The sequence below is a fragment of the Phocoena phocoena genome, chromosome 9, assembly GCF_963924675.1.
Source record: "Phocoena phocoena chromosome 9, mPhoPho1.1, whole genome shotgun sequence".
NCBI classification, from domain to species: Eukaryota; Metazoa; Chordata; class Mammalia; order Artiodactyla; family Phocoenidae; genus Phocoena; species Phocoena phocoena.
The window spans coordinates 103,119,588-103,145,104 of NC_089227.1; the positions used below are offsets into that span (position 1 = coordinate 103,119,588).

The window sequence follows — 25,517 nt, forward strand, 5'->3', positions numbered from 1 at the left end:
CAGCACATACACACACCACACCAGTGTACACAGCACATACACACACCACACCAGTATACACAGCACATACACACACCACACCAGTATACACAGCACATACACACACACCACCAGTATACACAGCACATACACACCACACCAGTATACACAGCACATACACACACCACACCAGTATACACAGCACATACACACACACCACACCAGTATACACAGCACATACACACACCACACCAGTATACACAGCATATACACACACACCACACCAGTATACACAGCACATACACACACCACACCAGTATACACAGCACATACACACACACCACACCAGTATACACAGCACCTACACACACCACACCAGTATACACAGAACATACACACACCACACCAGTGTACACAGCACATACACACACCACACCAGTGTACACAGCACATACACACACCACACCAGTGTACACAGCATATACACACACACCACACCAGTATACACAGCACCTACACACACCACACCAGTATACACAGAACATACACACACCACACCAGTATACACAGCACATACACACACCACACCAGTATACACAGCACATACACACACCACACCAGTATACACAGCACATACACACACCACACCAGTATACACAGCACATACACACACACCACACCAGTGTACACAGCACATACACACACCACACCAGTATACACAGAACATACACACACCACACCAGTATACACAGCACATACACACACACCACACCAGTATACACAGCACCTACACACACCACACCAGTATACACAGCACCTACACACACCACACCAGTATACACAGAACATACACACACCACACCAGTATACACAGCACATACACACACCACACCAGTATACACAGCACATACACACACACCACACCAGTATACACAGCACATACACACACCACACCAGTATACACAGCACATACACACACACCACACCAGTGTACACAGCACATACACACACCACACCAGTATACACAGAACATACACACACCACACCAGTATACACAGCACATACACACACACACCAGTATACACAGCACATACACACACACCACACCAGTATACACAGCACATACACACACCACACTAGTATACACAGCACATACACACACCACACCAGTATACACAGCACATACACACACCACACCAGTATACACAGCACATACACACCACACCAGTATACACAGCACATACACACACACCACACCAGTATACACAGCACATACACACACCACACCAGTATACACAGAACATACACACACCACACCAGTGTACACAGCACATACACACACCACACCAGTGTACACAGCACATACACACACACCACACCAGTATACACAGCACATACACACCACACCAGTATACACAGCACATACACACACCACACCAGTGTACACAGCACATACACACACACCACACCAGTATACACAGCACATACACACACCACACCAGTATACACAGCACATACACACACACCACACCAGTATACACAGCACCTACACACACCACACCAGTATACACAGAACATACACACACCACACCAGTATACACAGCACATACACACACCACACCAGTATACACAGCACATACACACACCACACCAGTATACACAGAACATACACACACCACACCAGTGTACACAGCACATACACACACCACACCAGTGTACACAGCACATACACACACACCACACCAGTATACACAGCACATACACACACACCACACCAGTATACACAGCACATACACACACCACACCAGTATACACAGCACATACACACACCACACCAGTATACACAGCACATACACACACACCACACCAGTATACACAGCACATACACACACCACACCAGTATACACAGCACATACACACACCACACCCGTACACACATACACACACCCCTTGCCTGCACTCCTGTCCCGGCAGAAGGCCAGGATGACAGTGGTGCAGTAGCTGTGGCCTCCTTGGAGGGGCGGCCAGCCTCAGAAGGGGCATTGCGTCTGTCGCCGTTTCTGAGGGCCCTGGGCCTGGCGTCGGCCGTCCCTTCTGCTCACCCTGTGTCCCCTCCAGAAGGAAAGTCACTTAGAGCTTCCTCACCCCCATTAGCACTAGTGAACGCTCGACAGCCGTGTCCCTAGCTTCAAGGCCCGTCGGCAGCTCTGGCCGAGTCCCGGCTGAGAACACGCGCCGTGGGTGGCTTGAGCTCACACGGTCGTGCCCCCAGTCGGGAAACAGGGAAGCCACACGAACAAGAGAACCCACACCCCACCCAGCTAAGTGCTTGGGCAATACTCTGTGGGGGCGGTGGACAGGCTGCCCCCGGAGACGCGGACAGGAAGGCCACCCAGGTCAGCCACGGGCTCTGCTCCGGAGCGAACCAGACGGAGGGGCACTGCCAGCCCCTGGGGAAGCATCATCGGACCTGATGTCAGCTGGACCAGCCGCTGCTGCAAGCCACGTGCCAAGCCCTGGCCTGTCTTTCCAGGGATGGCGCCCCGGGGAGCCAGAGTGTGGCTGAGAAGTTTGAGGTGAGCTGGGAGACGGTGATGGTGAGTAGTCACGGGGCCGTGGTGGTCAAGTGCGACGGCCGTGGCAGCGGCTTCCAAGGGACCAAGCTGCTGCACGAGGTGAAGCGGAGGCTGGGCTCCCTGGAGGAGAAGGACCAGATGGAGGCTGTGAGGTGAGGACCCCCGGAGGCACCACTGGAACGGGGGGAGAGGGGGAGGGGGGCGGCCGCAGCTCCTACCTGGGCTGCGCCGTGGTCCTCTCCAGACGCGTGTTTCTTGTCAACACACATTTCACCTGCGATTTGCTTGTACTTACAAAGTCTTCGGGCCATTCCGCAGTGAATTCCTGCTAGTAATCTTCTCCCAAAGACTTGTATCCTCGTTATCACATAGCTCGGTGGCCTGTCCGTTTCGCTGATTGAAACCAGGTGCGGAGACCGTGATGTGGGCGTGCTGTGGTTGTAGACCTTGGCCGCTGATCACGGGGGGAGAGCCGGGCTGGGGCCATGAGAGAGAGAGGACGTGAGTGGGGCTGGAGCCATGCAGCGGGTCACTGCGTTCCTGAGGAAGGACCCCCTGCGCTTCCAGGCGGCCAGTCAGAACCCCCGCTCAGCCCCGCTGACGGGCACGTTTTGTCCCTTGGTTTCTTCACATCCCTGTCACCGAGGCAGCAGGACGGATAGAGTGTCACCGAGAACAGAAAGGGGCTTAGGGCAGGGGACTGATGCTCCAAGTTACTGATTGAATTTTATTGTTGCCCCGGAATAAGAGACATCAAGGACCTGTGCCCTACTAACTGGCCTGCAGACACATCTGTAGAAATAGAGTTTTCACAGTTTTACGGCACAGCGGACCGTAGGGCCAGACGTGACTTTACCAGGGAGATGCAGCCAGACCCACAGACTCCGGTGCTCGGAGGGACAAGAAGAGCATGTCGCACGATTGTCATCCTCATTGTGAAGCGGGGTGCGTGAGGCTGGACACTGGGCATCTGGAAAGGGCGGCATACAGCGCCCACATGAGTAAGTGCTGACTGAAGGGCTGTGAGAAGGCTGGACGCTGCATCCCGTGTGTCATCGTGACTGTGTGCTCTGCAGGTCTAAAAGATTTCACTTTACTGACTTTTCAGAACATTTTCTCTCTTGTTTTTAAAAAGATTGATGGCACGTGGTGTGTACTCAGTAAATAATTTCTAAGTGGGTGAAACCATGAGTGCGTGAACGAATGGCCCACTGTCCTCAAGGGAGTCGTGAGCTGGTGAAGAGAGGCGACACGATCAGACCAGCACGTGCTACAGGCAGAGAACAGGGGTAGGAGAGATGGCTGAAGACCCGAGTCTGGGAAGTTGCTCCCGTCAGGATGCTTTTGCCTGGAAGTTAACAACAGCACAGACACGCGCGAACACACACCCAATGTTAAACGTGCTTTAAAAACACGACACTGTATTGGCGCTGGAAGTCCAGGGGGACGTCAGGCCTCAGCTTGGTTGCTCAGGGACCCAACAGTGCCACTGCAGGCCCGGCTCTCTCGTCTCTCCGCTCAGCCAAGCACGTGGCCTTGTGCTGAACCTCTTCTCACGCTCACAGGACAGCTGCCAGAGCACCACCAGCAGGTCGAGCCACTTCCAGAAACCTCCAGGAAGGAAGGGAGGAGCCTCCCCAGGGGCACCCAACAAACCTCTCCTTCTGTCTCCCTGAACCCAGAAGCATCACCCAGGAGCAGGGGAGGCAACGCCCCTGAGACCCGGTGGGCTGGGGACCGGTCCACCGCCCCAGGCGGAGGAAGGAAGGGTGGTGACAACACAGCCGGGAAAGGAGGAGAGGCAGCGGCGGCACGTGGGCCACAGGGACCCCTCTGGAGAAGCACGCAGGCCCAGGTCAGGCTTGGGAGGCATGGGACAAGGCTGACCGCAGAGCCCCCTCCCTCGGAGCCCCCCTCTTTTTGTCCTTACCCACCTGCCACCCTGCTCTGACTCCTCCCAGGAAGCCCGGAGTCCTCGCGGGCCCCCCCGAGGCCCTGGGGGAGGACGCGGCGTCCTTCAGACATCCTGCCAGCCTGGCTGGTGTGGCCGCCCCACTCTGAGCAGGGGACGAGAGGGCACAGGCTGTTCCACACTCACGGTGCTTCTAAAAATAAGGGATTGATCGGCCATCTGTTCAAAAACAGGGCAGAACCTGTTCCAGAGCAACAGTAAATAATGTCAGCTCTCAAGCCACTGAGGCTTCCAGGAACAGGAGGACGAACCATCACAAGCCTGACAGCCATCAGCAGCCACGCAGACCTCCGGAAGCTGCCGCCCAAGTGTCTCAAGCCGTGGAAAACTCTACGAAGCTTTGTTTAGGATCTGGGTCTGTATTTTCATTAGAAAGAAATAGCCCAGTCTGTTCAGTTTAAGAGACCTTGAGACCAGCTCCCCACCCTAGCTCCCCAAAGCTCCCCAGCCCCGGGCAGTTGTCCCAACTTCGTCCATCACCTGGAGGAAGTCCTGGAGCAGGGGCTCTCCCCCGACCACAGCTGGAAGCATGTCCTTCCCAGGCGAGGGCCACTCGAACGGTGGTCTGGGAGCAGAGGAGCACAGCCCTGCCTGGAGGGGCTTCTAGGAAGAGGTGGCTTTCTGCCAAGAACCCACCTCAAAGGGTAGTGGGGATTGCCCAGGGAGCGCGAGTGCGCGTTCCACAGCGACAAAGTGCTGTGAGCAATGGTCCTGGTAACGCAAAGGCGCATGAGGTCCGGGGCCCCCAGTAAGCCCAGTGTGGGCTGCGCTGGGGCCAGGGGATGCCTGGAGACGTGGGGTGGGCTGAGACCCTCCCACACCATCTTCCGGAGCCGGCGCCTGCCCTCCCAGCAGAAGAGGTCCCTCAGGGAGTTTAGCAAGGAGATGACAAAGCCACCTTTATTTTTCAGAACAGTAATGCTGGTAGCGGTGTAGCAGGTTTTATGGGTCAGAGTCCTGGCAGGAAACATTCAAATGGGGTGGTTTAAGGAGAGAGAAATAACATACGTGTCTTCAAAGGCATATGGCAGAGTTAGGAAGATCCAGGGGATCGATGTGGGGTACGCTGGGGCTGTCAGAGGCCCCGGGAGGGCAGGGGCAGCACCATGCCGTGGAGGAAGCAGCAGCGTCAGCAAGATCTGTAAGCGGACAGATATGGAGACGGGCGTGGAGCGGAGCGGTGAGTTCTGTGTCCCTCTCGACGCTCTGCTGTCCCCAGCAGAGGGCAGGACAAATGTGCTGACCACATGCCTCCCGCTGGCCCCTCCAAGTTGCCCCATCAAGTCTCTGGCTGTGAGGCTCCCTGACTCTCAAGGTGCTGAGAGCAGCTGTGTGGTGCGTGACACCTGCATCAGCGTGGGTCCCCAGGAACCGGTGCCAACACACACTTAGACGCGCAGAAGGTGCGTTTGTGCAGGACGCGCGGCCCAGAGCGCAGCAGGGGCAGAGCCGTCAGACTGCAGGGGCTCTGACACGGGAAAGGACGGGACACAGCGGGCTTCCCGTGGCAGCTGGGCTTTGAGCATCTCTGCCAAGCTGAGGCGGGCCTCGGAGGACCCCTTGCCGGTCACTGGCGGGGACAGCTTGAGACAGTGTGGACACGTGGAAGGTTGGAAGGTGCGAGCACTGCTTCTCCCAGGGTGTCAGCCCACCTCCCCCAGACGCGCTTCTGGAGGCTGGAGCCTCCCCCGTCCTCACTCGGGGCCTCTGCAGACCCTGCCGTGGAGCAGAGCTCAGCACCTGCTCCATGGAGAAGGACGCCGGGGCCTTGCTGCGCCTCAGAGCATCCCAGTGATAAAACACGCCTACGCCTGGGTCAGGCTGGTCCGCCTCAGGGCTCCACTGCTCTCCAGGAAACAGCCATCACACAGGAACTGCCCGCTGATGAGTGGAAATATAGCAAAAGATAATAAAAATATTTGATATTGGTAAAAACTATTTTCCTTGGCAGACTCCTGAGTACTTTACAAATGAGGATCCTTACCAAGACCTGTGGTTTTTAGATCAGGAAGTGAATCGCCAGGTAATTAAATGGAGGGGTTGCCGGAGACCAGAGGCTGCCTGCGAATGTGGAAGTAGGGCTGAGAATAAAAATCCAATGTATTTTATGAATTGGAATGGCGCCTGAGACCCGGGCCCCATGCCCTTTGAGGTTCACGTGGCTCTCTCCACGCTCCATGGTCTCCACAGACCGCTACACGATCCCAGCAGTCGTGGTCTGGACCTCAGGCCGTGGGGCAGAATCCTCATGGGGCCAGGTTGACCGTTTCACCAGGTGTTCCCAGACGCACGTCTGTGTATCAGGGATTTGGGTCCTTAGAAGAGAATTCAGAAACTTGGAGAAGCGTATTCAATGGTTCCACGTGTGTGGGTATGCCTGCCGTGCTTTGAAGGTCAACCTAGGCCGTGTGTGTGTGTGTGTGTGTGTGTGTGTGTGCGCGCGTGCGTCTGCACACGCCTGCAACTCCTAAGCCTGGCAGACGTGACTTGAAGTCTGCCAGGCTATCCTATGATACCTGCACAATGTTTTTAAAAAGCAGAAGTATTAAAGTGTTGTGTTAGTTTCCTAGGGCTGGAACAGCAAAATCAAGGTGTGGGCAGCACCGCGCTCTCTCTAACACCCGCAGGGCAGGGGCCCTTCCTCGCCCCCTCCAGCTCCCCGTAGTCGCTGGCAGTCCTTGGCTTGTAGCTGCGTCCCTCCAATCCTACGTCTTCCACTGGCCGTGTCCTCCCTGGGTCTCTGTGTCTCTCCTCCTCTTACGAGGACACGAGTCACTCTAGTGTGACCTCATCTTAACTTACTAATTACATCTGCAGTGGACCCTATTGACAAATACTGTCCCATACTAAGGTTTGAGGGATTAGAAATTCAACATATTTTGCAGAATTCAACCCATAACAAAGGCTTAAATGACCCACACAAATTCCCTTGCCCTTCGCCCAACCCCCGACCAGCCCCGCTTCCCGGAGCCACAGCCACCCTCAGGCGCACCGTCTTCTTCATCAAGTTCACCTCGTCTCTCCTGAGCACAGTTGTCCTCACGTCACGATTCCTCATCCCGTGACTTCCTGTTGTCGCAGGTGAGGATTTAGCTGCTCTGTACCATCATCTTCCCAGAGCTGTGACATCAACTGCCTGGTTGGATAGCAGTCTGAGGTGCAGGCTCACTACGTAAATGGTGCTGACCTCAGACCCTGGTGGTCTCTTCGTGCCCTGCTTTCCTTTACATCACTTCGTTTTTCCTGAAGTGTTGCTTTGTCCTTCACTTGGGTAACTTTCTATGTGTTGGTACCTGCTCATAATATTTCCAGTTGTTCCTGCATGCCACTCGGGCTCCTATGAGTATTCTTCCCAGATGCTCAAACATGCTAGTAATCTATCAGTTCCAGCATTCTTTTCTTGAGCTGTAGTCCCCTTTCTTCTCGTCCATTTGGACCAGGTGTCTATAGGCTCACTTTTGAGGCCCTTTTCACCACTCTCCTGTGTTGGGTCCTTTCCACACACCCTGGGTCATGGGCCAAAGGGCAACAGATATATGTCTCCCTTTTTATTTACTTTTTCCTTCATATATCTAGAAAACATCTCAAAATGTCTTTATTCTATTCCCACATTTGAAATTATTGTTTATCTAGATATAAAACCTACAAACAAAATCATTTCTGTCTAGAAGGCCCTGGAATTGTCCACCACGTGTTGCTGGTGAGAAAAACGATGTCATTCTATTTGCTGATCCTTGTAGATGGTCTGCTTCTTTCTCCTTTTCAGAAGAAGGACGTCTTTAATCCTGGCATCCTGAAACTCCAGCCATTGGTGTGGGACTTTTCAATCTGGGGAATAATTGTTCTTCAGTCTTGGAAAGTTTTTACTAGAATGTGTTGATAATTTCTCTTTGCTCTGTTGTTTCTTTCTGGAACTTTTATTGTACTGTTTTGGTGCTTCCGATTTATTCTCATCATACCTTTTCTCTCCTGTATTCCAGCCTTTGTGTTGGATGTTTATTTTCAGGCATGACACTTCAAAATCCCTAGCCTTCTCTCTTCATCCAAGAGCATGCTCTTCTTGTCTAATTGGTTCAATGTCTTTTGTCTGTCTAGATATATTAGGACGATTTTCTTCTGTTCACTGAATTATCTCTGTTCCCTCTGGATTCCTGAATTATTCTGAGGTTTTTTGTTGTTGTTGTTTGGGTTTGGACTCTCTCATCTGGAAGATTCTTTTTTTTTTTTTTCGCGGTACGCGGGCCTCTCACTGCTGTGGCCTCTCCCGTTGCGGAGCACAGGCTCCGGACGCTCAGGCTTAGCGGCCATGGCTCACGGGCCCAGCCGCTCCGCGGCATGTGGGATCCTCCCGGACCGGGGCATGAACCCACGTCCCCTGCATAGGCAGGCGGACTCTCAACCACTGTGCCACCAGGGAAGCCCTCACCTGGAAGATTCTTTACATTTCTGATGACACCTGGCTGCCTCTTCATTCATAAGGGAGGCACTAACCGGGGTGCCAGTTCTGTGTGCAGATTGTGAGCTGTTGGCAGGTGGGCTTTACCGAGGGTGGTGGAGGGCACGCAGCTCTTCACGGGAGAGACCCACACCCCTTGGTATGGTGTGTATCCTCTCCAGGGAAGGTCAGCTTCTCCAGCCTGGGCATCACGTTCCCGAGTACCTGTGTCTGGGAGAGGCCGAGGGAGGCCCGTGTAGGATGCAGACTCGGAGTTGGCTGGCTTGTTGCAATCCTGCACCTCACCCCACACAGCCTGGTGTCCCAGCGTCTGGAGCCTGTTCTGTTTCTCCCCAGAAAGTTTCAGGGACATGTCTGAAGGTCCCACAGCCCCTTAGTAGCTGAGCAGGAATTGGACACAAGATATCCTGACTCGGAGAGTGGAAGCTTCTGACAGTAAGGCCTGTGAATTAGCCTTTGTCCCTAAGACTTGGCACTGAGGCTTACAGATGACACACGCTCAAGGGTTGGATGGGGACGAGGGGTGGAGGGAGGAGGATGGGAAGGTAGTGGGGCCAGTTCTCTTGTTCTCACTAGTATTCTGAAATGGAATCAAACATCCATCCACAGGATGAACATGCGTGAATCATCAATCTTCCACAAATACTCTGGGGAAACAATAAACAGTAATACACAGTTGGCCCTCGTTATCCTTGGGGACTGGTTCCAGGACCCACGTGGGTACCACAGTCCTCGGCTCCCTAGGCCCCTTCTGTAGAATGGTGGAGCATATGTACACAACCATCACACATCGTCCTGTGTACTTAAGATACACACATCTCTCAATCCCTTATAATCCCCCTACGTGTAAATGCTATGTAGACAGCTGTAAGTACAATGTAAATGCTGTGTAAATAGTTACCAAGGTGAGGCAAATTCAAGTTTTGCTTCTTGGAATTTTCTGGATTTTTTTTTCAATGTTTTCAATACGCAGTTGGTTGGATCTGTGAGTGTGGAACCTGTGGATACGGAGGTCTGACTGTAATAAAAGTACGAAAGTCACCTGAATCTGTATCACCATGAGGAGTCAGGACAATTGCTGCTCTGCGCTGGGCCCTCCCTCTCTCCCCTCCCACCCCCGGGAACGGGGTCCGCTTGCTTCCAACATCATAATGGAAGTGCTGCTCCAACCATGAAGGGCAGGCCGGGTCCCAGGACGTGGGTGTCCTTGGAGAGTTGGCGGGCCCAGGACCCGGAGGTTTACAGTCGCCCAGGCTTAGAAGGGCGGTCAGAGGGCATGGGGTGGCTCCAGACAGCAGACGCAAGAAAATAATCACCGGGCAATACCCAGACTGGGGTGACAGGAAGCTGGGGGAAGGAGGCTCCGCGGTGGTGACAGATGGAGAGAGGCAGCAGGAAGGCTCAGAAAGAAGCCAGTTACTGGCCAGCAGGTGGCAGGACTCCTGCCGCCGAGTGAGGGTCCAGAACCCAGAAAGATTCCAGCCACTCTGGGGGGGAAACCAGGGACCACGAGGAGAGCAGTGAGATGCGGGCAGGGACAAGGCAGGACCGGGCAGCGCCAGCCTGGGCGCCGGGCTGGTGGCATCCAAGGCAGAGCTGTGGCAGGAGTGATTCTGCCACCAAACAGGTCCAAGACAGGGACCCCTCCCAGGAGTTGGGGACAGAGGACTCTGCAGGTGAAGGGGGACCCAGTGCCCTGACTCGAAGCTGACTCGCACCCGGAGAGCCTTTTCTTCCTGCTGATCCCGGAGGACCCTCCCAGAGCCTGGTGGCCGGGAGTCACGACGTGGTCCAAGTGAGGGAGGCGGGGACCCAGGCGGGCCTGCGAGTCTCCAGAACTGCCTCTGCTGCTACGCGTTCCTGGTTCTCAGCCAGCTTTACACGCCTGGCCGCCCCACAGTGACGGCAGGGGCGCTTTGCGTTTTGCGTAAAGCAAAAGCAATGACCAGTGATATTAGAACTCCAGTATTTCCTTTGATTAAAGTAGGGGTTTTCATCCTTGAAATGGTTGGAGCACACGGCTCTAGACCCCAGGGTTGCACGACTCAGCCGTGGCGCGCACTGACTCCCGTCTCCTTGACCTTGCAGGATGATGTTGAAGGAGCAGTACATTGACAAGACACGCGTGGCCGTGTTTGGGAAGGTGAGGTTGCTGGCCCCTGTTTGCACGCCCCCTGCTCAGGCCCCGACCTGCACCACCCCCAGGCCTGACCCTGATTCACTGGGAACGTCTCTGCTCCAGCTGCCTGCCAGCCTATTTTTTTTTTTAACATCTTTATTGGAGTATAATTGCTTTACAATGGTGTGTTAGTCTCTGCTGTATAACAAAGTGAATCAGCTATACTTATACATATATCCCCACATCCCCTCCCTCTTGCGTCTCCCTCCCACCCTCCCTATCCCACCCCTCTAGGTGGTCACAAAGCACCGAGCTGATCTCCCTGTGCCGTGCGGCTGCTTCCCACTAGCTATCTGTTTCACATTTTGTAGTGTATATATGTCCATGCCACTCTCTCACTTCGTCCCAGCTTACCCTTCCCCCTCCCCATATCCTCAAGTCCATTCTCTACATCTGCGTCTTTACTCCTGTCCTGCCCCTAGGTTCTTCAGAACCTTTTTTTTTTTTTAAGATTCCATATATATGTGTGAGCATACGGTATTTGTTTTTCTCTTTCTGACTTACTTCACTCTGTATGGCAGACTCTGGGTCCGTCCACCTCACTACAAATAACTCAAGATGTTCAGTGATTCCAGCACAGGGAGCCCTCATCTGAGCAGCTCATGTATCAATGTTTCTTTGCACACTATCTGGAAGGAAAGATAGAAAGAAGCCAGATCCTTGTGGGAGTGCTCTGTGAGGCTCCTAGTTACTTTTCAGACAAGCCTGCCATGGCTCTAGGGGTGGTACCCCAGGAAAGAAGGGGAGGCAGGAGTCTTTATTTCTGTCTGTCTTTCTGTGCAGTAGCCACGTTAATTTAGCAGGTTCACTTACGTGGTAGGGAGGAGGTGGGGAGGTTCGTGCACTGAACTGTCAAACCAGAGAAGCTTCCACAGGGTGGCCCACGTCCGAGGGCCGTAGCCGGGTGTGGTGGGGTCGTGGCTTGGAGTTGGGTCCCTGGAGGACCACCTCCTGTCGCCTTGGCCCCCTCCCCCGTTGTTAGGTGGCCTGGACCCGTGGGCTCTTGGTTTCAAGGCAGGAGCACAGATAGACACAGACCCGTCTTCCCTCTGAGGGAACAGGTCCTGCAGAGGGGCCTCGCAGTTGACCCCAAGGCAGGTGGAGGTTTGAACAGGTAACCGGAGAGATACCTGTTACGTCATCACCTCTGAGCCCAGGGTTTCGAGGGAGCCGTGTGCATCTGAGACGAGGGATCGCCCTGTGGAGGTCCCAGCACGCGTGCTGTGTATCCCACACCCGCACGGGAGATGCAGCAGCAAAGGGAGGGCCCAGGGGATGGATCAGAGCCTGGACGCCGAGTCCTAGGGCTCATTCTGTGCTGGCGGAGGCCACTCCCAGCCTGCGAAGCTCAGAGCCAGTTGGATCACTTACAGCATAACTTGGGGCGACAGCTCTTACCTCCCGTCCCCATGGGAAAGGTACTGCCCCACAGACTGACCACGGCTCAGGGCAGGGCGCCCGGGCCCAGGCCAGTCTCGGCTCTTCCCCAAACATGCCCTCTGCTCCTGGGAGCTTGGCCTCCCTCCTCTGGCTGCTTTCCACGTGGGCACCTGAGCGTGGCCCCTGCGCCTGGACCTTTCAAAGGTCACTGTGGATGCGGACACAGGAGTCAGGGGGCCGTGAAGAGGCTTTCTGGACAAGTGGGAGATTCAGCTGCCTGGGCGTCGTGCGCTCTGTGGACGGGGGCCCACACGTCCTTCAGAACGCAGCCCACGCCCCCGTCCCTGAGACAGGCCGAGGATGTGTGTGGTGCTCTTTGCTGGTCACCACCCTTATCCACTCTGCCTGATGGGTCCCCGCCTCTTTGAATGGCGCCTCAGGTACAGGGCTGTGGACTCTGTGATTGCATCCCCTCCAAGGCAATAAGCCATCGATTCCTTTAACTGACGGGCATTCGGCAGGTTCAGGTTCACAGCACGCGTGAGAGAATTCCCCCTGCCCCCCCCCGCATGCACGGGCTCCCCACTGTCAAGCCCCAGCATTTGGTACCTTTGTTACGGTTGACAAACCTGCACTGACACATCATCATCACCCAGAACCCAGAGTTTACATCAGGGGTCCCTCTTGAGGTGGTACCTTCTGTGGGTTTGGACAGACGTGTGATGGCATGTCTCCATCATCACGGGACCGCACAGAGCAGTCTCTCCACCCTGAGGATCCTCTGAGCTCCACCTCTTCACCCCTCTCTCCCCTCCCCCAGCAGACACTCCTCTTTTTACCGTCTCCACGGCTGTGCCTTTTCCAGAGTGTCACAGAGTCAGAATCACATAGCGTGGAGCCTTCTCAGATGGCTTCTCTCACTTAGCATTTAAGGTTCCTCCAGATCTTCCCATAGCGTCATAGCTCATCTCTTTTTAGCACCAGATAATCCACTGCCTGGATGCACCACAGTTCATCCACTCGCCTACTGAAGGGCATCTTGGTTGCTTCCAAGTTTCGACAGTTACGAACAAAGCTGCTCTGGTCATCCACGTGCAGGTTTTTGTGTGGATATAAGTTTTCAGCTTCTTAGAGTAAATACCAAGGAGTGCAGTCACGGGATCATATGGTGAGGGGATGTTTAGTTTTGTAAGAAACCACCGAACTGTCTCCATAGTGTTTGTACCATGTTGCATTCCCACCAGCAACAAATGAGAGTTCCTGTTGCTCTACATCCTCACCAGCATTTGATGTTGTCAGTCAACACATTTTAAAAAACAAACTGCAGAATGACTGGTAAGGCCTGGAGATTCCATTGACCATGAATATTATTTGCCAGAAACCAAAAAGACTGTTATTGTCTTTAAGGTATTCCTGTTCTACTGAAGGAGCGCTATTACAATGTAACAAACTTAAATATATTGATCAAAACCAGTTAATTCTACAGGGAGTTTGGCATGGCATGGACATGACAGTCTCCATCAGGTATGTGGGTTCTACACACGCCACCCTCTCACCTCAGCACACGCACTCACACTCGCCCACACCTTTGACAGTCCTCAGCCACACCCTGGTTCTCCGGGCCTTCGCTCCTCTCCTTGCCCATCTTTGCTCAGCAAAACATCACATCCGTGCCCCCTTCCCTTTGGGTCTTGCAGGAAACAGGTGCATCTGGACCAGCCAGCACCCACGGCAGATACGGTGTAATGCTTTGCTCTCTCTGGAAGGCTCACATTGAAATTGGGGTCTTTCATGTCAGCCCCAAATAAGGGCAGTACAGGAAATGAAGGACCGACCCACGTACACGACACGTGCGGACGTCTGTCCCGGGCAGACCCCTGAGCTGAGCATCCTGGCGACCAGTGCTGGAGCCCTTTGACATCGGCTCCTCGTGGGCCCGCCCTCAGAATCACAGAAAGCGGGTCGGCTCTGCCTGTAGGCAAGGGAGAGGCAGCAGGGGGCGCTGCGTCAGAATGCTGGACAGCCGTCCCACACTACACGCCGCACTCCAGTCCCCAGTCACCCTCCACAGTCACCGCCACGCTTCATCCTCGTGTCACTCGAACACGAGGCCCAGGAGGGGGATACTTGCCTCCCGTTATATTTAGCTGGAAAGGCGTTTGCTTTCATCTTTTTACCTCCCTTATAATTTTTCAACGTTAAATTTTTTTAGAAAAACGAACTAGGTGACAGTGGTTGCTTGAGCCACTGACCTCATTGTCTGAGGCTGTTTTCATGGGTGAGTTATTGACTTTGCCCCTGCCCTTCTCTCTGCCCTCTGCTCGTTCCCAGGATTACGGTGGGTACCTGAGCACTTACATCCTGCCAGCGAAGGGCGAGAATCAAGGCCCGGTTTTCACCTGTGGCTCTGCGCTCTCCCCGATAACAGACTTCAAGCTCTACGGTAGGGGCCCCGACCGGAGGGGCGCTGGTCCCACCCAGCCCCCGCCCCCCGGCCTCTCCCCCTCAGCGCCCAGTCCGGTAACCTGCAGGGTGGCGAGGCCCGCGGTGGAACGTCACAGACAGGGCCTGGGGGAGGGGGGAGAGGGGTTCACGCCACTTGCTCGGAAAGTGGTCAGCCCACCGCTGCCCCTCAGTCGCGTTCCCGACACACGAGACCGGGAGCCAGCACACGCCCAGCGCCTGTGCTTGCAGTGATGGGAATGGCGCGAGCAGAAGGGAAGGGGACTCCGGGCCGCCCTCGCCCCTCCTGTCTGACCCCGCAGTGCGGCGGGGGCCCCGCGCCGGGTCTCTGTCCGGCGCGGGGTGTCTGGGGGCAGGTGAAGGGCTGGGGGAGCTGCTGCCCAGGGGCCTGGGTGGCTCTGCCCCGCCCTCTGCCCCGGCGCTGCCAGCTCCTTTCCGTGACCGGACTCCCAGTGTGGCGGGCAGACCCCGCCTGCAGCTGCAGAGACATGGCTCTGTGGGCACTGCTGGGGGGGGGGGGGTCTTCCCTCTGGTCAGCCAGCCTCTGTTCTCTGAACGTGAAGGGCTTTGTGATGTCACTCTGCTTTTAAATGTCGGCAGGGCCCTCTCTGTGGGCTCTGGGAGCTGGCATTCGGGTCAGGGCGGCAGGGAGTCTGGGCCGTCGGCCGCAGCTGCCGGCACCAAGCCAGGCTGACGGGGAATCCGGGGGCTCCTGGTCGCTGGTGTGCGGAGCCCTGCTGGGGGCCTGAGGTCCCTTCGGGGCAGAGGAACCAGCATCACTCCATGGCCGCACCCTCCCGCGCCCCAGCTCGGCACCCGTGGACCGCGCGGAGCCGTCCAGGGGCACCGGTGCGTCTGCAGCTCACCAGCTCTGGCAGCCGAAAGGCTCACAGCAGATGTGCTGATTTTTGCAAGTGCCCAGTGCACATTCCGACTCGAGATCATACAGGAACTCCCCTAATTCCAAATCCTAATCACTTAAAATTACTGTCCCATGGGAAGCCATGTAACATATTCTCTGTTCTTCGAATTCAGTGAGACTTTCTCGGGGTTTTTAATCAGCTATTTCAAATCTGCCTGACTTGGGTGCACACGAATGCGCCCAGCCCCGCGCCTTGATGTGTCGCTGTGCTGGGACAGCGGAGAGCCCACGTGGTCTCCTGGACTGAACTAAGGGGTCCCTGCACCTGTAGAAGGAGCTCGGTGCCCTGGACTCCCAGACTTCCTGACGGGGCGGCCTCGGTCCTCACGAGACCCTGGACCTGAGCCAGGGGGCAGGCAGAGCGGAGGCAGCCGACGCTTTCTGAAAATAAGGGAACCCGATGGAAGTTGGCTCTTCGTATCTGTTCCCCCTTCTGGGCGCTGAAATGAAGTGGGGGCAGGGTGTGAATCCTGTTTATTTCAGAATCAGATCAGTTCGCGGTTTTCCTCGTGCTGCAATCCCACCACCACTAGCAGGTCTAAATGTCACTGTGGCGCCAGCTGAGTAACCCCGCAAAGACCCACGAGGTTTAGGTGCTTCTTCAGAAGCAGATGTTCCCCGGGAAGATGGAAGGGAGTCCAGCCCCGTCCCCAGGGCGGCCCCCGGAGCCCAAAGGGGCCCCGAGGCCAAGGGCTAACGCTCTCCTCTGCTTGTGTGCAGCGTCTGCATTTTCCGAGAGGTACTTGGGCCTCCACGGACTTGACAACAGAGCGTATGAGGTGTGTTTGGGTTAGGGTTAGGGTTTGGGGCAGAGCCACCACTTGGCAAAAACGAGGAACCCTGCGATGACGCCTCTCCGAACTGCTCCCTCCCTCCCTCCCCCCCCGGCCCCGCCCCCTCTTAACTCCCGCCGGCCTGTGTTCCCTCCTTCCCTCCCTCCCTCCCGTGTCAAAGCCCATTCACCCGGGTGCCGTGATCTCTCCAAGATCGGTCTGGTTGCCCATTCTGGAACCGGCGGGACAAGGCGGAAGGTGGGGAAGGGCTTAGGGTGGAGGAGTCTGTCCCAGGGCCCGTAGGCTCGGTTGTGGATGGCCGCTGGCCCGCTGCCCCCACGGCTGCTTCTGCTCGCGGGAGAAGCAGCCCCTGATGGGGGAGCAGGAAGCCCCTCGGACACCGCCTCCTGGTCTTGACCGCTCAGGCGGCTGAGTGTGGGCATCACGCATGCATCTCCTCACTGGCACCGAGGAGGCCAGAGAGCTGCTGTAGGCCAGGCTGCGGCTTCAGAGCTGCAACCCGGGGACGGACAGCGGGACGCTCTGGCCAGGGCAGCACCTCCCAGCGGCATCGGTTGAATGAAGGCCCCAGGCCACCTTCAGGGGGAGGAGACCCTTTCTCCCTGCTTCCTAGATCTTGTCCTGTCCCCTTCCTCTTTAAAAGGGGCTGGGGCTGGGAAAGCCCAGGCCCCCGAGAGCTTTCGCAGGGCTTCCAGGAACTGTGCCCAGCACACTGCGTGGCCCTCACCCTCCGGGTCAGGGTTCCTGGGCTCATGCCCTACTCCCCACGGCGGGCGCTGACCCCTGTCGCCCACGTGCAGATGGCCAAGGTGGCGCGCCGGGTGTCCGCGCTGGAAGGGCAGCGGCTTCTCCTCGTCCACGCGACCGCCGACGGTGAGCCCCCGACACTGACCACGGCACTCGGCGAGAGCATCGCCCTGCGTGGGGTTACGGGTTTTGACACTTTCCTCTTTTCTTCTTTAAACAGAGAAAATCCATTTCCAGCACACCGCAGAACTCATCACGCAGCTCATTAAGGGAAAGGCTAATTACAGCTTACAGGTACCGTGCTGTACGCCTGCCCTGCCTCACACCACACATGCTTTTCCACGCACGAGGAGCTGAGTGGTGCCCGGCCACGCATGACTGCAAACACTCCTCCGTCACGGCCATCGGAGATGCTCGGGGACACATCAGATCAGACAGACGGGCAGTGCTTTCTTTCTCTGACGATTGATGGCGGCTCGGTTCAGCACTCAGGCTGTTTAAGCCCCTTTAGGCTCCACCCCCGCCCCCGCCCCCGCTCCCTCCCGGGGGAATGAGCAAAGGCGGGCAGCGGCCACACCCCCATGCTCACGGAAGGGGGGGCTGCTGTCCCACCGATGAGCGCAGCCTTGGCTTCACTAGCCTCCCCCCGGAAAGCACCCTTCTGCTAAATACTGGCTGGATGTTCCAGAACCTTCTGTGGTGCCACAGTAGTTAAAGAGCACTGTCCTTCCCAAGAACCCGACTCACAGCCTTGACCTCACTGGCATCAAGTGCTGACCCACCGGCTCTAGTGTAGGTGCTTTCCAGCGATGCACGGTGCTGCTTCTGGAAACTTCTTCCGTCTCCTTCCCGCCCTCTGGTTCACTTGGTGAGACAGGTATGATCCCGGTGGTCTTCTCGGGTCCAGGATAAACGGGAGACCTCCTCAACCAGGGCCCCAGGCAGCACTGCCTGCCTCTGTCTCCCAGCCCTGGCTTTGCTGCGTGGCTGTCCCGTACAGGGCCAGTGTGCGCTGGCCGGTCGGGGGAGCGCTTCCCGCAGGGAGGGAGGCCGGCTTGCGTGCTGATGAACGCGGAGGGAGGGAGGGGCTTAGTTCACGTGACACTGGAGTTCCTTCTGAGAACGCTCAGGTCACAGTACAACGCTAAGTACGTCGTATGCACGCGATGCAGCTGCGGTAGGTCCGATGGCAGAGCTCTGCCTGCCGGTGTGGACCACTCCCCACATACAAGCGAAGCGAAGTCGGCAAGGTGCTGGGCGACACCCACCCCAGGTCCCACTGGACACTGTGCAGGCGCGGTGAGTGTCTGAGATACTCGATAAGCTTGTAAAGGTGACAACTCCAGGTGAGGGCTCCAGGCAACCAGGACCCGGGTAGGAGGAGGAGACGTACTTCCTGCTCTGTAACCCTTTAGGTACATATAATAGCTCAATGACCACCTTCATAAATACGAACATAAAGGTGAGTGTCATCATCTGAAGACGTAAGAGGAAGACAGGCTTCAAAATGCAGGAAGCAGCCCGGTGTCATGGAAAGAACATGGGCTTTGTGGCCCATTAGACTTGGCTTTGAATCCCAGCTGGGACCGGGCCCTTCGTGTGGAAGTGGTGCCGTGCCCCTGGGTACTCGGTGCCATTACATTTGGGGATGGAATGATTAGCTGCCGTCTTTTCAGCCCTGCCTCAGTCCCAGGCCTTGTTCTAAGCATTTCAGAGGTATTCCAGCATTCAGTTCTCACATAGCTCAGTGAGCCAGATTTCATGATGAGGTCATCTGCATTTGACGGCCGGGGTCCAGGAAAGCCCCCTGTGCACGGCGCACGGTGAGTCAAACGCAGGTGCCCGTGGGAGCGAAGGTTTCCCCACACTCACCAAGGTTATAGAGGCAGCACGGAATTCTTCCCCTTACTTTGGGAGTCCTGATGCCTGGAGGCCTGGGCCGCTCGCTGCCTCGGTGGTCCCCGAGCCTGGATCCCCGTTGCAAATTCAAACAAGCGGAGCGAGCGAGGCGTTCAGTCTGTTAAACCCTGTGTTTTCTGATTCCGTCCCTGATTTGCTGAGGGCACCCTCCGCCTGGCAAAGCCGCGAGAAGCAGCCCTGAGATGCCCTCCAGGCTGAGCTTCCGGCTGCGCGGAGCCCGGGCCGTGGGGCTCGGAGTCTCAGCGGCGCCCCAGCCCACGCGGAGGGCGGCCACGGGGGTAACTCCTCACGCCTCTCTTGCAGATATACCCGGACGAGAGCCACTACTTCAGCAGCGCCCCCCTGCGGCAGCACCTGTACCGAGCCCTCATCGGCTTCTTCGTGGAGTGCTTCAGGGTCCAGGACAAACTCCCGACAGTAACAGCGAGAGAGGACGAGGAGGAAGACTGACCGAGCCGGCCCGGAGCGCGCCCGGCGCCTGCTGGACCAGTGGACACCGACTGGGGAGCCCCGCCTCGCTCTCCCTCAGGGGCCTAGGCGGGGGCAGGAAGCGCCACCTTCCCAGCATGTGTGTTTCTGGTCCTGAGGGCAGTTTTGCTCCAGAAGCAAGCTCCTCCCCGGGTGGAGATGCATCGTCGCTCACAAGGGCTTCCACGGAGCCTGGAGCCGTCGCCACCCTGGAGTGACGGGTACCTCCCCGCGACCCCTCCCCGAGGAACAAAGCGAAGGACGGATGGCCGTGCGGAAGCTGGCCCTGGAATTCGAGCTCACGGGCGGTAGCGTTGAGACCCGGCCTCCGCCCGGGTACCGCTTCCACTCCAGGGCATCATACCCCGTCTGATGTCACCGCGCCATGGACCAACTAGAGCACAATTGTTTTCCCAGTACTTGTCCATAGATTGGCTCGCGCCTTTCTGTAATTAGGAGATTCTGCATTTTAAGGGGCTGTACGAAGTGTTACTGTAGCTACGCTAATGGTTAACCTTATGGAATTAATTCGTATTTTTCTATGGTTTTTACCTGACACTGTCTCTGGTCATGGGGTTGCTTTGCTGTGCTTTTTTTTTTTTTTTTTTTTTTTTGCTTTGTTTCGTTCAGTCAGTATGTAGGCTTTGCACTTGTTTGGATAAAGAAACAGATCAGAAGTAACTGCTCTCTCCTCAATGTCATCATTAGACTTTGTGGAGACATTTCAGAACACTGAGCGGGAACAAAACATCCAATACTCTTCACTAAAAAAAGTCATAAAGGAAACCTGTCTCCCACCAAAGCTGCATCAGGGTCTGGCTTAGAGTCGCCTTGTGCATCTCCCTGCGCCCTGAGGCCCATCCTTTTCCTCCCTGATAAGCCGGCAAGTCTTTTCAGGTGACGTTTGGTTAAAAAACATGAACAAAGTGTTGACTCCACCTCCACGTCTGTCACGTGTGCTGGGTGACAGGAACCCTGGAGGCAAGTGAGGCCCGCGCCGGTGTCACCCCGACCCTGGGGTGGCTCTGTCCCTCCGTGCCGCACGCAAGCAGTGTCGTCGATGTCCCTAGCCTTGTAAGACATCCTCTGAGCAGGTGCACAGCCAGCATCCCGTGTATGTTTCACCTTGTTGTATATAAAGACGGGAATGCGGTCATGGCGTCGCGCCGCGTCCCCTGCCCTCCGCCCGGTTTTCGTCGTGTTCTGCCTGCATGCCACAGCCTGGCTGAGCTGCTCTCTACAAGTGCTTGTTGGAAATACACTGACGACCGTCATCGCCTCTGGAGCTTGTTGACAGCCTGAGTGTCAGTTCGGATTTCTCCAGCTCCCGGTCCTCCTGGGAAGGGGGACTCCCTGACATTCTTATCAGCAGAGAAGATACGTCCATGTCACTTTTGGTGTTTGGGGGTTTGGGCTTCATCTGCACGAGCTTTGAATGTCAGTTGTACTTAGTTCGATTGGAAGATCTCTGTCACGGGATTTTTTTTCAGGGGATGCATCACCGTTTGGGAAAAGGATGAATGTGCCGACCAGCAGGACCGCTTGAGCGCTACATGGCCATGCTTTTGCTATTTCAATGGGCTCGACCGACTGCAAAGCCAACTCAGTCTGCAAAGGGAGGCCAGCTCTGGCCACAGGATCTGGCAGGAGGGAGTGAGGATGTGACATGGTAGTGTTTGTTCATCCGTGGAATAAAACATTATTTTACCACTTGGATAGCTCTTTTCTTGCTTATCCTCCACCATCTCACCTTAGGATGTGTACAGGTGTTCAAGAAGGCATTCAAGTACTGATTGATGCGTCCTCAAGGGCCTGCATGCAGCACATGAAACCTGCATCTGTGGTAGCAGCGGCTTGATGGTAGGAAGAATAGGACCAGTCAAATATATCAAAGTCCCAAATCAACCAGAAAGGAGAATTCGAGTTTCGTCGTAAAAGTTTCAGGGTGAAGCCATAGAGGTATTCCCTAACTCTCCCCGCCCTCTCCCCACTCGCCCAGGAAGGAGGCCACCTCCTCCCCGCCGCCTTCTGCCGGGACCGGCCCTGAAAGCAGACACTGGCCTTGATCACTGGGACCGCCCCAGTTCCACGCAGTGGGAAGCCGGCCTGGGAGAGCCCGGAGCCTGCACCTGCCCTGTGTGTGTGAGGTGAAGTGTGTGACACATGTGACTGTGGTTGCTTGTTTCCATTTTTAATTAGTTTTAAAATGTTTTAATAAGACCATGAAGCTGTGGAACTCCAGAGCCCAGTACAGGGAGCACAGCCCTAACCCGGGGGCATCCCTCTTCCTCAGCATCTCCTGGGACACAGCTGCCTCGTTCACAGGGGAGGGCGGCGTGTGTACCCCTGGCCTGAACACACGCTGCCCCTCCCTCTCTTGCCTGACCTGTCAGTCCCAGAAAAATGATTTCGTGAAGGATTAGTTGCCTTTCCGAAGCCCCTGTTAAAAACCTCAGTGTCACAAGAGAGGCTGGAAGGATATTTCAGAGCTATATCCTTCTGTCAGCACGTGGCTGTGAGCTCTCGGGACAATCACAAGAGGAAGGAACAGGAAGCCTGTTAGCGCGTGGCACACACACTTAGGATATCCAGACCGTGTATACGAGTAGAACTCTGCCCCGCGACCTGCAGCAACCAGCCCCGGGCGGCCAGGACTCGACCAGCATTTGACAGCTTCCTAATGTCTGCCCCCACTTCCAACTTGGGACCAACTGGGGAAAACCTAGCACATCCCCTAGGCAGTAAGAGCCCTGCCCCAGCCCCCAGGGCACCCCTGAGGCCCCTCTCCCACCGAGAAGCTGTCCCGCTCCCCTGTCTGCCTTCAGTCTCCGTGGAGCACACATGAGGGTGGTCGGCCCCCACATTCCAGCCAGCTCTGGGGAAGCAGACTGTGCTTGCTCTGATTTGGGTGTGCATCAGTCAGCTAGGGCTGCATAACAAAGCACCGCAGACTGGGCAGCTTAAACAACAGGAATTTATTTCTCACAGTCTGGAGGCTGGAAGTTGAAGCTCAAGGTGCCAGTGAATTAGGTTCCCAGTGAGAACCCTCTTCCTGGTTCATAGATGGCCACCCTCTGGCTGTGTCCTCACCCAGCAGAAAGGGGGAGAGCTCTGGTCTTTCCTTGTCTTATAAAGACACTAATTCCATCACGGGGGCCTCATCCTCACAGCCTCATCTAACCCTAATCACCTCCCAAAAGCCCGTCTCCAAGAACCATCATATCAGGAGTTAGAGCTTCAACATATGAATGGGGGTGGGAGGGAGACACTCGTTCAGTCTGTAACATGTGGTTCTAATCTTCACGCAGGCATTCTAGAGAGAAAATAGAGCTGCCAAGGAGCAGGTGGGGACCCTGGGGGCAAGTGGGAGGGAGAGGACCCAGCCTCGGGGACACTGCTTCATGGGTGGGGCTTCTCAGGAGGTCTGGACGGGCAGGTCTCAGGGTGCTGGCCCTGAGAGGCCTGGGCTCCCTTCTGCAAACCACAAACTCCAAAAAGCTGTTCACCATCTGAACCTCATCACTCACACTACACAGATAGGGGATTAGAAGCCCTGAGAAGGCAAGGGAGTTGCCCAAAATCACACAGCAAGGCAGCTACAGCCCTACGTTGCTTTCCCCTCTCGTTTTCTTTCATGATAAGCGAAGCGCAGGCCTCCCTCCTGGGTCTAGCACGTTCCTCTGGGCACCAGCACTGGGCCCCAAGCGCAGCCCCTGGCCCACACAGAACCAGGCTTGCCGGAAACGGTGTCAAGTTCTGGATTCTGAGCAAATGACAAATCCGTGGCTGCTTCCAATTCCTGTTCCGTTCAAGCCTCTCTTGTAGGAAACCTCTCATTGGATCAGCCTGCCCGGCACCCCCTGAAGCAGCGTAAGCTGTGTCTTTAATGTTTCCCAGGTGGGATCCGAGGCCACTGCAAGTCTGGGAGTAACACTGGGAAACAGAACAGCCTGAACTGGCCACACCCTCTAGATCGAAGACCCTCAACTCTGATGCACATCAGAGTCCACCGGGCACTTTGTAAAGTAGACCCCTGAGCCCCAGGATGACGTACGTGTGTACACGCGCAAACACACACACGTCTGGGAAGCACCGCACCGAATGATACCGCCCCATAGAACCTAAGCAGGAGTCCCCAAGGCTGCCGCGTGGCGGCTCCCACGACATCCTCCAGAGGCCCGTCTGTCTTCTCCTTCCCACTCTCTTGTCCCTGAAGGTCAAGCAGACTCCCGGGTCACAGGTGGGCGCTCCATGCTGGGGGCGGCAGAGAAGGAGGGACACGCCTGGGCCCCCAGAGCATGGCTGCACCCCAGCCCTGGGCCTCGCCTGCTCACCTTGGGCTTCTCCACTTCCTGCAGCTCCCACATCACCCTGAGGTCTGGTCACGCTGGCCAACCCCCCAGAAGCATCGGTGTGGGGCCTGGACTCCCACACATACTCAGGAGGGCGTTCTCAGAAGGCAGTGGGTTATTTCCACTCATGAGACCACATTTTTATCCAAAGGCTGATGGAACCCGGTTGGTTCGAGTGGATTTTACTGCCAGGATTCTTTGTAGATGAGAGGGTATTTTTTTTAATAAATTTATTTATTTTATTCTTGGCAGTATTGGGTCTTTGATGCTGCGCACGGGCTTTCTCTACTTGTGGCGAACAGGAGCCTTTCTTGTTGCGGAGCACGGGCTCTGGGCGTGCGGGCTTCAGTAGTTGTGGCTCGCGGGCTCTAGAGCGCAGGCTCAGTAGTTGTGGCACCCGGGCTTAGTTGCTCCACGGCGTGTTGGATCTTCCCGGACCAGGGCTCGAACCCGTGTCCCCTGCATTGGCAGATGGATTCTTAACCACTGCGCCACCAGGGAAGTCCAAGAGGGTATATTTTTTTAATGAATATATTTGGTATAGAAACATATAAAGATATGGCAAATTCATTGACTGGTGAAGAAATGGGCCCAATACTACCTCCACATTCTGCTTTCGAAGACGTGAAGATCGTTAGAGCTGTAGGGCTTGGATTACATCAGATGTCTGGCTTTTAAACGGACTTTTAAACAAACCACTTTTACAGAAACCTGAATATCGTCTAAAAGTCAGGACAATCGTTCACTGAAGGAAGATGACCCACTGAGCTGGACTCCGGTGATCGTCTTGGGGGTGGGCTGTCGACTGCATCTCTGAAAGGAAGCTGAAAGGAAGCTCGGGGAGCAATGATCTGTAGGTACAGCTGCTTCCTGTGGGAGAAACGCTTCCACTACCACCAGCCTCACACCCCTGAGAACAGAATGGGAGCGAGGTGTGAAATCCCTTCTCGGGCCACTTAGAAGTGGTGAGATTCCTGGCCGGGGACCCTTAACGTCAGCTAATGTGGTAAGTCAAGGGGCGGGGCTTCTAGGGCCGGGGGATGCCAGCAGAGGGAGGAGTCACGGGCGCTGAACAAAACCACATTCTCCGCTGTGGCCCTGTGTCTTCAGTGGCACCGGGGATCTTCCTGAAATAGAGCCCGACCCCTGCCCACCCGATGGAAAGGCCCTGGAGGCAGGGGACGCGCTGACTTCTTCTGCATCTGTCCTCCCCTCCCCGCACAGGGCCAGCGCTGGGCTGTGAGCGGCAGACGGGGACAGGCGGAGCTGGCGGGACACGGTGCGGGGAGTTGCCCCGGAGGCGGGGCCG

At 55.9% G+C, this 25,517-nt stretch overlaps 1 protein-coding gene across 2 annotated transcripts in view; it reads left to right on the top strand.

The window, feature by feature from the left end:
* DPP6 (dipeptidyl peptidase like 6) overlaps positions 1 to 19,998 on the top strand; it is a 778,185-nt gene extending 758,187 nt beyond the window's left edge. For both annotated transcript variants that reach the window (XM_065883771.1, XM_065883772.1), the window contains exons 20-26: positions 2,513 to 2,707; positions 11,072 to 11,126; positions 14,874 to 14,985; positions 16,648 to 16,706; positions 17,522 to 17,594; positions 17,689 to 17,762; positions 19,692 to 19,998. In XM_065883771.1, the coding sequence (XP_065739843.1) occupies positions 2,513 to 2,707; positions 11,072 to 11,126; positions 14,874 to 14,985; positions 16,648 to 16,706; positions 17,522 to 17,594; positions 17,689 to 17,762; positions 19,692 to 19,838 (715 nt within the window). In that variant the 3' untranslated portion in view covers positions 19,839 to 19,998. The remainder of the gene's footprint in view (positions 1 to 2,512; positions 2,708 to 11,071; positions 11,127 to 14,873; positions 14,986 to 16,647; positions 16,707 to 17,521; positions 17,595 to 17,688; positions 17,763 to 19,691) is intronic.
* The last annotated feature ends 5,519 nt before the right edge of the window (positions 19,999 to 25,517 follow it).